This window comes from Saccostrea cucullata, unplaced genomic scaffold (assembly GCF_032062105.1).
Source record: "Saccostrea cucullata isolate Sc308-1 unplaced genomic scaffold, CSIRO_AGI_Scuc_v1 ctg4634, whole genome shotgun sequence".
Taxonomy (NCBI): Eukaryota; Metazoa; Mollusca; class Bivalvia; order Ostreida; family Ostreidae; genus Saccostrea; species Saccostrea cuccullata.
This window is the reverse complement of record NW_026918228.1, coordinates 54,364-67,092: the sequence shown is the minus strand read 5'-3', so window position 1 is coordinate 67,092 and position 12,729 is coordinate 54,364. Positions and strand designations below refer to the sequence as shown.

At 32.5% G+C, this 12,729-nt stretch overlaps 1 protein-coding gene across 1 annotated transcript; it reads right to left on the bottom strand.

The window, feature by feature from the left end:
- Positions 1–103: 103 nt before the first annotated feature.
- Positions 104–11,860, bottom strand: LOC134259724 (translin-associated factor X-interacting protein 1-like). Its single transcript, XM_062742322.1, has 15 exons — positions 11,721–11,860; positions 10,299–10,401; positions 9,842–10,087; positions 9,046–9,180; positions 8,630–8,699; positions 8,128–8,398; positions 7,496–7,607; positions 7,163–7,224; positions 6,815–6,904; positions 5,167–5,329; positions 4,748–4,876; positions 4,234–4,407; positions 3,793–4,035; positions 810–916; positions 104–609 (listed from the first exon to the last, which is right to left on the bottom strand). Exons 1-15 carry the CDS (start codon positions 11,762–11,764, stop codon positions 423–425), a joined length of 2,136 nt encoding a protein of 711 aa, XP_062598306.1. The 5' UTR covers positions 11,765–11,860; the 3' UTR covers positions 104–422.
- Between the last annotated feature and the right edge of the window lie 869 nt (positions 11,861–12,729).

Sequence of the window (12,729 nt, the reverse complement as noted above, 5' to 3'; positions counted from 1 at the left end):
ATTTTTTCCACAAATGTTTAGCACAGCTAGTATTGTTGTCAATCTAAACATAATACCAATAATCCCCAGGCCTTTAGAACATTAGTGAATAACACTAATTAGGGTATTATTATTTTATTTTCATACACAAAGAATGTATACCAGACACACGGGTACATGTTAATGTACTTCAATGAAAACAAATTAAATAAGATATCACAGATCTGTGGACAGATATGTTCTAATTTCACAACTTCACAAACAACGATAATAAATACATGTACATATACACAGCATATGTACATAAAATTATTGTTGTAAGAGTTAAAATTTAATATCACAGAAATAGCTTATGATCCCTTAAATCTGCTCTCCTCTTATTCTCCCTTTCATTCGAATCATCACATACACTCATGTATTCCCAGGATCACTAAGAACTGACTCTATGACCGCGGAACATGGCAGTTTTGTAGCCTCTCAATGGCTCGAGAAAGTTCAATGCCTTCAGCACTAGGTACATTTTCAGGGGTCGTCTCAAACACCCAGGCCAGGATCTTCAGTAATTGGGGCGTGTCCAGATTTGGAGCTCCCCCCATGATCAGCTGTTTCATTTCATCAACTTCTACTTTGCTGTGAAATAATGTAATAATTATTATTTTAAATTTGCCATGAAGAAATGCAATATTGATATAAAATACATATTAACATAATTTTATACCTAATAAGTATTTTTTCACTGTAGTTTATGTGATTTTTTGCTTAGAATACTGGTGAAAAAAGTCCATTGTAAACTATATAAAAAAAACACACTAAAATGATAGAAAACTTACGTGCTCTCTCCAAGCTTTTGTTTAACATCCTCTCCAAACTTGATTCTGTCTTGTTTTATCCATTTAAGAACTTCATCAAGGAATGGCCCAAACCTGCCCTCATCATCCTTAGAAAAAAATCCCACATAGATCCAAATTGTGAACATCGATAAAACTCTCATGAAACAATTCAGAATATTTTTTTAAAAATTGAAAATGTTTTACGAAAACATTAAATTACTTGTATATTTCATATTTTCAAGAAATTTTAGACCCTGGAATATTGATATCAATAAAAAAAAAACTAGTGCTAATTGTAACGGGGACAAACAAATGCTCCCCAAAATATTCCCTGTAAGCTTCATTAAATAAGACAAACTCTATGCATCTGAGATTTTAACAACATTTACAAAGAAGTGTACAAAAATCATTTAAACTTTAGCTTTGCACGCGTGCACATGTGAATGCATTTGCGTCATGACCATATCCTCTTGTCTACACAATCTATATTTTTAATACACTGAATATTAAAGTATTTAATCCAAAATTATTTAAAAAATACGCTCATTCAAGTGTATGATTGATTTTACTCATTTCACGTGCACGCACGTGCATACATGAGCATGGTGACCATACCTTCTTGTAGAAGTCCATTACATCTATCTATGTTCTAAATTCCACCCCGTTTGGGTGAAAACTAAGAGAGTTATAGCTGTTTAAAGTTTCAGCCAATCAGATTGCAGCACGTGTACACGCACGTGTTTGCATGTGCATGGTGACCATACTTACTTGTAGAAGTATATTATATCTATCTATATTCCAAATTCCATCCTGTTTGGTAGAAAACCAAGGGAGTTATAGCTGTTTAAGTTTCAGCCAATCAGATTGCAGCGCACGTGCATGCACGTGTTTTCATGATAATTGCTTTATTTCAAGTTGTAGGATATCCCAATGCATGGCTATGTTCAAAATTTCAAAGGATTTCAAAAAACAAGAAAGATATTGAACTTTCGTTACAGCCAATCAGAGCGAAGTGCACGTGCATGCGCGTGAATGATTTTCACCATGTCGTCATGTCTATACTACTAATACATCCTCACATTATGAGTTTCAAAGCATTTCATATAAAAAAAGAAAAGTTGTGGCTATATCTATTATATTGGTCATTTCACGTGTTGCACGTGCACGCTCTTGCAAGCACGTGCGCGCAAAATGACCTTGATTCCGCAAATCTACATAACATGTCTACTAACCCTAAAAAGGTTTTACCTACATCGGACGAACAGTTTACAAGATCATTCCCGGACAAAAAAGTTCCAGGAAGAAGAAGAAGAAAAATAATAATAACTAGATGAAACTCGTTGCAAGCAACGATCTGCTCCATTCAGGAAAAAAAACGTAAAATCGAGCTGAAAATAAAAAAAAATTCACACAAGGGGATTGAATTCAGCATGAAATTCCAACGCACTAAATATTTCATTATCGGGACATCTACTCTAAATCTACTTGTATATATCAAAAAACAGCGCTTCTCTCTAAAATTATGAAAGGTGGGTCACTATTCAAATTTTAGCGCCAAACGCCACGAGTTAATCTTCGCCCCTTTTCTTTGGAATGTTCTATGAAATAGGTATAATAGCTTCAATGAAATTAATAAAAAGAACGTTCTTATAGCCTAAGATTCGAAGTTTAGAAAGTATGTTTAACACATTTTACAATTTCCATATTGTATATATGCATGTAACACTAAAGCGGTGAAACGGATATGATTTTTTTTTCAATTTCCTGTTTATCCTCAAAGTGAACTATCCCGAATAGTTAATCGAAAAAGGTTGAAAAGTTTCGCCGGAAAACATGGCTTGCCCTACGACTGTCAAATCCGATATCATTTATGCTCAATTACTTGAATCAGGTCTTTAAGACAAGAATGCTAAAATAAACTCCATGAAGCGATCTTTAAAAAAATCGTTTTTTTATTTTTATCTAATTTATTAGTTAAATATGACACAAGTGTGCATAGGAAAAACAGTGGTTAATATTTATGTGACAAAATTAATTGATATTCTTTTTTGAGAAAGTATTACGTATAAGTATGATTTAAGATCTGTTTTTCGGCGATGCACAAGAGATATTAGGTATCGAATTTCATTTGCACATTTAGTCTTTTCTTTTTCTACTTTGAAAACCAGCCAAAACTAATTATAGAAGACGTTAGTTTGACACAGAACTGCAACGTAAATACGACGTGACAATCCATGTATTCCTTTGTCTTTCATTTATTCTTATGTTACTTTCGTTCAAGCAAACGCTAAATTCCGTAAACACCTATTGCGAAATGTCGGCGTTGAGAGAAGAGCCATTTTGGACCCGCTTTATTTTTGAATGCTAATATCTCGAGTTTAGATTTATCAACATTCAAACAAATTGTATAGTAAGCATTACGAGGAGGGTTTCTATTAACATACCAAAAATAAATGAAAAATACTGAAAAACAAAAAAGTTGGAAAATACGATTTTTTTTAATTTGCATCTCGTAACGACCGGAAGTATTGACGACGCACGAGAAGGTGATTCTGCAAACCACAAAGTGACAAACTATCGTCTCCAATAAGTCTCCAGATCATATCTTTAGCCATTTTCGAGAAAAAGGGGCGACAAAATTGCATTTTAAAATCAGGAAATTGTCCATAACTTGGCACCAGAAGCGAATTTTCCAAATTTCTCTACGGATGTAACAACTTCATATAATGAGACATATTTTGTGAAAGTTTCATGAAAAACTGCTGAATAGTTTTCGAGAAATCGCCTGCACAAAATTTTGTCAAAAAAAAGAATAATAATAATAATAATAATAATAAGAATAATAATAAGAAACAATAGAATCACTATAAGGTCTTCCGTGAAGACGGAAGACCTTAATAATAATAATAAGAAACAGAGTAAAAACAATATGTTCCCCAACTCCGTTTGGGGAACATAATAACAAACATAAAGTAATATTAACCTGTTTGAACATTTCTTTGTAGTCGATATCTTCCGTATTCTGAGCCTCCAGTTCCAGTTCAGCCCCCTTGATCAGCGCTGCCATGGATTCCTCATCCACAGCCGGAAGCACCGTCCGGATTCCAGTTCTCAGCTCATCCTTGGTGATCTTTCCCGGATTTCCTTTCTCTACATCAATGGATGTCAGTTGATTCAGAAGCTGTTCTATTTTGGCCATCTGATCATGGTAAATTTCTTCATCAATCTGAAAAGAGTTTTCATTTGCTTTTGAATGAATCATGGTGAATCCATGTGGGAAGGCTCAAAACAGAAATTGTTATTTGTCATTTCAATATAAGAACCAAATTCAAATAACAAGATAAATTTCTAGCACCAAAGCAAATGATTTATCAAAACTCCTAAAGGTAAAAGACATTAACAGTGGTCCAATGAACTTTCTTACATTGCCCTCCAGAACTCCCCAGAACATTCCGACCAGCTCATCACTGGAGTATTTCTGACAGGCGTCGTGAAGGTTGTATCCCCATTCCACCTTCATCTGCTCCATAGCAAACCGCCTGCTGAGGTAGATATCCAGGAAGTCAGCCATGGAGTCCCTTCTCTCCCCATCACCTTTCTGTTGAAAAAAAAATTACAGAAGATTGAAAATAGCTATCAGTTCCTCAATGCTATAACAAACCAAATTTTAGTTTTGAAATCTAGAAAGTTTAAACATATTTTGTACTTTTTTCCCATGACGGATATTTGGTCACAAATTATCCATCATGGAAATTGGTCACAGTGTACTTTAAGTGCATTTAAGACACAGCAAGACCATCCAAAAAATCTGCTTAATTTTCAAGATAATGATTAAATAGAATTTTTTTTTTTACTGACTTAACACAGTGGAAAGTACTTTTGCATTATTCTAGGGTTTTCCCAACTGAAAAGTAATTAAATTACTCTTATGAACGTACAGATGCATCATGGGCAGCTTTCTCCCTCCAGATGTCTCTGATAAGGAGGAGACAATCTCTTTTTCCCAGACGACGATTCCTTACAGGCCCATCATATCTCAGGTATTTTGGAACTGACGGACCAGTTCCCTAAAAAAGGAAAGATTTCATTTTAATTCTAGTATGTAGCTATTTAAAAAAGTTTAGTTGTATAAAAATAAAAATTCGTTAAATGATTTTTTTGTTCATGCTCATGTGATGTATGTGAAATCTTAATCAATACATCCTCTATAGTTTTACTTGAAGAATCATATTCCATAACATATTTGTGATATATACTATTTAAAAACAAGTATTAGATAATTCAATTTTATCATTCTTTTCTAGATTATTAACTTTTAACCCCATTACCTCTGTATTTTATAAAAATTGTGCCGTACCTGTCCATCAAAGTACTCGGCTCCGCCCGAGTCTACAGGCCCGCCAGCTGCCACCTCAGCCAACAGAATGTCCACGAGTTCATTGGAGGATTTACCATCAGAGAGTTCCTTCCATCGTACAACTCCTCCGGATATGCAATCTGCACATTTCTCCCAGTCAGGTCTGAAGAAAAGAAAATGTTTTCAAGCAACTGTAAATTGTTTTATATGCTCCTTGTTTTAAACAAAATGACTACTATAAATCATCCATTATTTGAGAGATCTTTATTTCTGATAATTGTTTCGAAATAAAACCTCAAGTTCATACTTGCCAACCTCCAGCATGTAAAAATCTGGTCATGACCAGATTTGGAAAGTAAAAAATCTGGTCATAACACGTAACGACATTCACGACATATTAACCATGATTAAATTTTTTACATAATTATACATATACAAAGTATTTGTGTATTGAGAATTCTTTTATTGAAAAAGGCTTTAATTTACACTGACAAAAAATTCATAAATAATTTGATTAAATTTACATGTTAAAAAAGAGAATTGAAGGTTTCATATTTCAGTATTGACCTGAAGTAAGTGTGCATTTTTTTAAAAGCCTTTTGAGTTTCTGCTAAATTTCAAAATCAAAGTATACCAATTTTAGGTTTGAAGTTATTTTTCCTCTCTCTTAATTAATTAATTACTGCAATATGTATATATTAAATGTGAAATTAGGCCTACACTGTCTTCGATCACTTTATTTTATCTAGAATGAAAGTTTTTTTTTCCAAGAGTCCTTGATATGTACATAAATATTGTTTCTCTTTTTCTTGGTTCAATCAGAGACATGTGTTTGGTTCAATTTGTTCCTGCTGGCCCTGATAACGATCTAGTTCTATCGGAAGCCATTTTAAATGACTTCACACATTGATATGTCAAAACAACACCCAGTTAATTGTTTACACCTGCACTGATAATTAATCCATCGGCATTGTTTACGTAAATTGGGTTGTAACTGGAAGTTAAAAGTGCAACCTAATTTACGAACCAAATCTGGTTTTTTCGGGTTGGTGTTGAAAAGCATGACCCGCCGGGTCATAAAAAATAATCGGGTTATGGGTTGAAAAATCGGGTGTGACCCGACGAAATCGGGTGAGTTGGCAACTATGCAAGTTATTGTGAATTTTAAAGGGGGAAAGGGGTCTAAATAGTTAATAAATTAAGGACAACAGGTAAAGTATTGTAGACATGTGATTTACAATATTTTGTGGAAAAAAACATCTGTTTACTGCAATTTGTTCATTGAAATTAGATTGTTAGATTTTCCTTGTTCTAAAATTGCCAATTAGTTGTGATGGTTGACAATGGAAATAAAACACTGGTTTTTGTTCCCCTTGATAAGCATTTCTTTATTTTACATTTCATTCTTATTTACCTAAGATTTTCTTAAACCAAAATATTTGTATTTAATAACTGACACTTGAAATTCATTTTAATTTGTACAAGAAAACTGCTCACAGTACAAATTAAACTGCCAATTTTGGTTGCTTCTACATAAAGTCATGTATTCTTTTAATTTACATAACAGTTGATGTACATTTATTTACAAATTTCACCTCTCTCCTTCACTAAACACACTACAGCTGATACTTTATCATTATAAAATTACCTTGGAGTGGATGCCCTCTTCATTTGTTCTAATTCTACGTAGAATTCATCTCTCTGTTTTGTTACTTGTTTCTGAATATCCAGCAGTGTACTACAAGAAAATTACATGGTTATCAGCTGAGAAAAAATTATTGGCAGCCCATAACTTGTCATCCTTCCTTGTAGGTCTTTAAGAAAATTAACTGTTCCAGTTTATTAATGCTGAATTAAAAGAATCATAAATTAACATTGTATTCATGTTCTTCAACAAGCCAAAAATTCACTGATGTATTTGAAATCTAAGAAAAGAACAAAAAATTACATTTACAATCATACATGTCCATAAAAATTTCTTTTTCAAATTACTCACTCATGTTCGGCTTTCAATTTATCAAAATCATCCTTCAATGTGTCATTGGATTCAACCAATTTCTGAAAGGAAAACATTATGTGGTCAGTTAAACTTTCCAATCAAAAAATTTAAAATATCAGACAAATCTAGATTAACTTATAAAACTTGTTTCCTTGCACATGAACTTTTGTAACTTAGCAAATGACATGTTTATACACTTCCATCACTTTAAAATGAAGAAAAAAATCTTAAAATCAAACTGTAAGCAACTGTAGCAGCACATCTACATACTATAGCTTTTGCACAACAATTTCTTTCTAATAATACATGCAATTAAAATGAACAACTTACATTATATTTAGCCTCTAGATTCTCAAAGTCTCTCCTTGGAATGACATCATAGTAGTTTGTTATCATGTCATTCAGACGTTTTGTGGCATTCTTTTCATCCTCTCTGGCTTGTCTGAAATTTAAAAGAAAAAATTTTAGCAGTTGGAATCTGAATAATAATTTTTTTATATAAATAAGTGTCACAAATCAATTCAGGGTCAAGAGGTAAAAAATTTTAACAATAAACCTATACAACAAATTCACACATGTACATATTGTACATGCATGTATGTATACATATAGTTTTACCCATTTCTAGAAAATACTAATAATACTTTAATAACAAAGCATCAGTCAGAAATATTGGAGGCTTTAAAATTTTGGAATAAAGTTATTTACAAACAATTAATCACCAGAGAAGGTCAAATCATTAATTTATTACAAGTCATACTGATCTCTGGAAGTATGTTGAGTATACTCAAGTTATTCCCCTTTACATGTGCACATACCCCAATGCCTAATGTTTGAAATACCCCAGTAACTAAATAGTAAATACATGTATCATACTATCAATTGATAGGTCTGATACTAATACATAAAACCGCATTCAATGAATAAATCTCTTTAAGACTGGGATTGTCTATGATTTTTACCTGAGAGCTATTTTTAGGGTAACTGGGTCGTCCTGAGCCTCCATTTCAGCTGCCTCTTTAGAGGCCATCAGGTCATCCTTTTGGTCTCTCATGTCATTCATTTCTTGTAATAACAATTTTTTAGAGTCTAATTCATCTCTGTAATTTTTGTAAGTTTCTGCTAAATCATCTTCCAGCTTTTTCACTTCTGCTACTAGATCTAACCGTTCGTTCTGCATGTTTTGGATTTTTTCAAGCAATCTCTTGTTTTCAGCTTTCAAGTCCTTTATCTCTGAAAATAAGAATTTGACATTTCAAATTCAGCATATGATAAGGGTTACACATTTACACTTGTTTTACCTAACTCATTTTGCATACCATATCTGTACTTTATATGTTACGTATGTTTATGTGTTACACTTATACACTTCTCATTAAACAAGTATATATGGTATGTTTTACAGTACCTACATTTGCATCATAACATTTTTACAACTTATATAGCATAGTATCTATAGGTTACCTTGTTTTTCTTCTTCTCTTATGGCCATTATTTTCTGATCACACTGTTCTGATACTGTCACTAACATTTGCTACAAAATTCAAATATATCAGTCAATATCATGTTTGTTTAACCTCAATTTGAAAAATTTTATATACAGTCAAACCTCCTTATCTCAAACTCTAGACTGAGAAAAATGTTCAAGATATCCGAGGATTTGAGATATTGAGGGTAAAATGCTTTAAGAACAAGCGGGCTGAAGCGGTACTTTAGGACTACTGGATCATTTCAACATTTTCATGGTATTTAAGATATCAGTGTTTGAGATACCGAAGTTCAACTGTATTTTTTTCTAAATAATGGATAAATTAAAAGTGTAAATGTGTAATCAATACACGAGTGTATCTTTGAAATACTTAGACTCTGTGTCTGTGTACCTTTAATGGTTCCAGTTCCCTTATGACCTGTCTCTGGTATGCCAGCATCATTTCATACTCGTTTTTTATCGCTGATAACAGAGGCTTGTAAGTTTTAAAGTCCTCAATCAAATACTCAAAAACTTCTCTGTGAGCCTGTAAAAAAAGTAAAAAATCCACTGAATGAATTTTCACATTAGTCCCAAAAAAATTAATCAATAGTTTCTCAGGCACCGCCGCATCAGTTCAAAAACGGCCGCATTGATCAATTTTATTGACATATTGAAAAGGGAAATAACTCAATTTTCTATTTTTCAAAGTTGAAAAAAAAATTGAGTTATTGCCCTTTTCATAAATGCTAAGTAAGACGTTTTTATTAGAAAAACAATAGCTTTCTTCTATATTTGCAGTATTTTATGAGTTAACTTTTAAATAAATGTATGGAATAACATTATTTGAAGTTGAATAAATATTATAACTAATTTCAGAGAACAAAACTTAAGAATTAGTAGATATTATCATTTTATTGAACAAATGACTTTAAAAAAAAGGTGTAGACTAAATCCTGCTTCAAAAAAAAAAAAAAAAAAAAAGAAGCCTGCCTGCCGCATTGAATTCTGATTTTTCTGGCCTGAGAAACTACGGATTAATTTTTTTTTTGGCCTTAGAAATATTACATTATTTTGTTCTTTTTCAAATTTTCTACATCATTTTACCTTTTATTACTTTTTTGGCATTTTAATGCTACAATAGATACCATCCAATACATACTAAAAATCTACAACTGTATGATTTCCAAATTATGAGAAAATATTACCTGTAGCCTGAGTTCATTAGCATTGACATCTGTGACTCCCAGGGCCCGTAACTCTTTTTTCAAGTAACTCTCCAGTTGTTCCAGAAATCTGGGTTTGGGGATCATTTTGGGTTTCCCCATTGCCTCTTCATCATAGAGAATGAGACTTTTAGATTTGGACAACATCAGAGTGGTGGAACCCCCTGCCTGGCCACTGGCATGAGCTGGCCAAGTGTCCACATCGCCTGACCTTGTGTCAACATATGGCTGTAAATAAAATCATGTCACTATTATTGATTTTTAACAAACAATTATCATTCTGTTTAGTGTTATTATAAAAATTCAAGTTCAGTTTACATTACTTTAACATTTTTATAATAAAAGAGCATTTTTAAGCACCAAGCTGATGAAAGGACCGTAAGAAATATACTGATTATATAATGTGCACACTATAGTCTAATGAAAAAAATGATCTTACCCTTAAAGTTTTAGGATTTGGTAAGGGATATGATTTATCCTCAATCTTGTATGAAGGTCCTGTTAATCCTTCAAATTGCTGGCCAGCTCTTGGAGAAATATTCCTTAACAAAAATAAATCAATTTGAAATAAAAATAAATAATCAAATGTCTTAATTATGATATACATATTAATAAATGGGTACTACTAAACAGAGAACCTTAGAGAACTCTAGAGAACCTTAGAGAACCCTAATGATTTTTAACTATTTACTGTCTGTAAATAATTTATTTATATTTTAAATAACTAATATGTTATGCCAGAACAAAAATAAATTTAAAAATATATATTTTGACAAGTTTTTTTGCTTATTTTTAAAGAGTACTATAATCTCTTAAGACTACATCATAGCTTTGTGATAAAACTTGTAAGAAATTAATTAATATGTTTTAGATCAGAGTAAATGATTAAGAATTCTATATATTATTAATATTAAATAAAAATAATGTGAAAAATAATTGTTAAATTACTTAATAAATATTATTTTGATAATGTACAATGTTTACGAAATTCAATCGGGATCGGGATGTCAGAAAATATTTCACCCTCTAGTTTGTTACGTTTCTCTGGTGAAAACTTCCATAAAATAATTTTTTAATTGATTTTATGTATAAAATATGATTTATTTAATAAAAATCAACCAAATTATGCATAAAATATATCAAAATTCACAATATAAACCTCAAGTTCTCTAGGGTTCTCTAGAGTTCTCTAGGGTTCTCTGTTTAGTAGGACCGTTAATAAATACATGTGTATTTATAGTATACAGTTGTTGACTGGGGTAGAGGGAAACAGTCAATCTGTTGGGCCAGATTGCAAGCCGTTGCCCAAGGCTGTAGGCTGTGGGAAACAGTTTGCACTTCCGTCCAGCAGACTGACTGTTTCTTGAGACTCCTGTCAGCAATTGTATTGTTATACTCCTTTGCTGAATGAAAAGATAAACTCAGTTTAGCGTCATTTGATGCTAGCATGCAACAGAATACAATTAGAGTTAAAATCCGAGATTCCTCTGACTCTTAACCCCGCTTTTATATTATGACTTGTGCGGGGAACAAGTCATAATTAAAAAGTGGGGGTTAGAGTCAGAGGAATCTCGGATTAAATTATAGAGTATGATCATTGATAGAGGGAGTTAGCATGATTTCAGTTATCCAAGAGCAAGTCTATATTTCCCGAGGCACAGCTGAGGTAGCACAAAAAAGGTTTTCCAATAGCATTCTGTGCAAGTTTTCATCAGAGGGCCACACTATGTATTAAGTTCTTTTTGCAAACAACTAAGTAAATTGTTAACTAAAGTCCAAAGTCCTTGTATTTGGTACAAAATTCTCAAAAAATGGATAAAGTTTTTGGTAATTTTAAAATGATTTCACACTCTGTGTGTACCTCTCAATAGGAGGAAGTCTGGCTACCATCATCCGCCCTTCCATTTTTGAATTCGATGTGTATTCTTCTTCCAAAATATATCTATCCAAGTTCAGCCATTGTACTGCAAAAAATGGCGCCGTAGTCAAGGAAACAATAAGCTATGTTCCGATTTCTGATACCAGAAACATAAACTAATGTATATTGCTACCTTTTTACTGGATCACATATTTAAAGCATTTCTTTAATTTATTTTAGGTAAGTTTTTTAACTGGCTAAAATTAAAATAACGAGGATGTCGTAAATATTTGACGTTAAGGTACTACTTCATTTCGAACCCTTACTGTTTCGGTCCATATTGTCATCAATAAAGAACTGAAATTGAAATCAAGAGGTCCTTGGGACAAATTTCACATAATGCCTAGTCACCTAAGTCTTGTCATTCTTTAGAAAACGTTTTGTTTCTTAATTTTCCTAAATTAATTTTTTTACTGTAAATTGAAGGCCTATAGCCATTAACCGATTTCAGTGGCGGATTCAATGGGTGAGGTTGGACCCCCCTTCCCTTTTAGCGCTTAAAATTAGGATGGATGTGGATTACTTGGCCAAAATCAATCTTCACAACTTATATGATTGTTCTTCTAAAAGAAATGACCTTTTGATATTATTTTCATGCATAATGTAAAACTTATAGCCCTACCCACAAAGGCCATAAAATTTGATTAATATTGAATCCACGCCACATACTATACACTTCTATGAAATAGTAACCGTGCAGACATCTAGCATCGTCAATATTAAACTGAAGTGACGAATAATTGACAGGTCTGAGGAGTTCAGAAGGTCGAAATCGTCGGTACCCAAAGAGGAAAGGCCTGGTCACTGGACGGTTCAAATTTTATGGCCAATTATTATGGTTTCTTAAAAGGTTGCATTTGCAGGTCAAATTCAAAGGTCATGCGGTCAAATATTTTGACATCCCAAAAATCTTTCAAAGAGTACACGTGAAATCTAAATTCCTTGATATCCC

What these genes read in the sequence shown, in the direction of transcription:
- LOC134259724 (XM_062742322.1), bottom strand. Translation starts at nt 11,764, where the DNA reads ATGGAAGGGCGGATGATGGTAGCCAGACTTCCTCCTATTGAGAG. An exon ending in AAGCTGCCCATGATGCATCT is followed by an intron (nt 4,408 to 4,747) that starts GTACGTTCATAA and finishes TTTTTTCAACAG; the next exon opens with AAAGGTGATGGGGAGAGAAG. An exon ending in GGGGAGTTCTGGAGGGCAAT is followed by an intron (nt 4,036 to 4,233) that starts GTAAGAAAGTTC and finishes AACTCTTTTCAG; the next exon opens with ATTGATGAAGAAATTTACCA.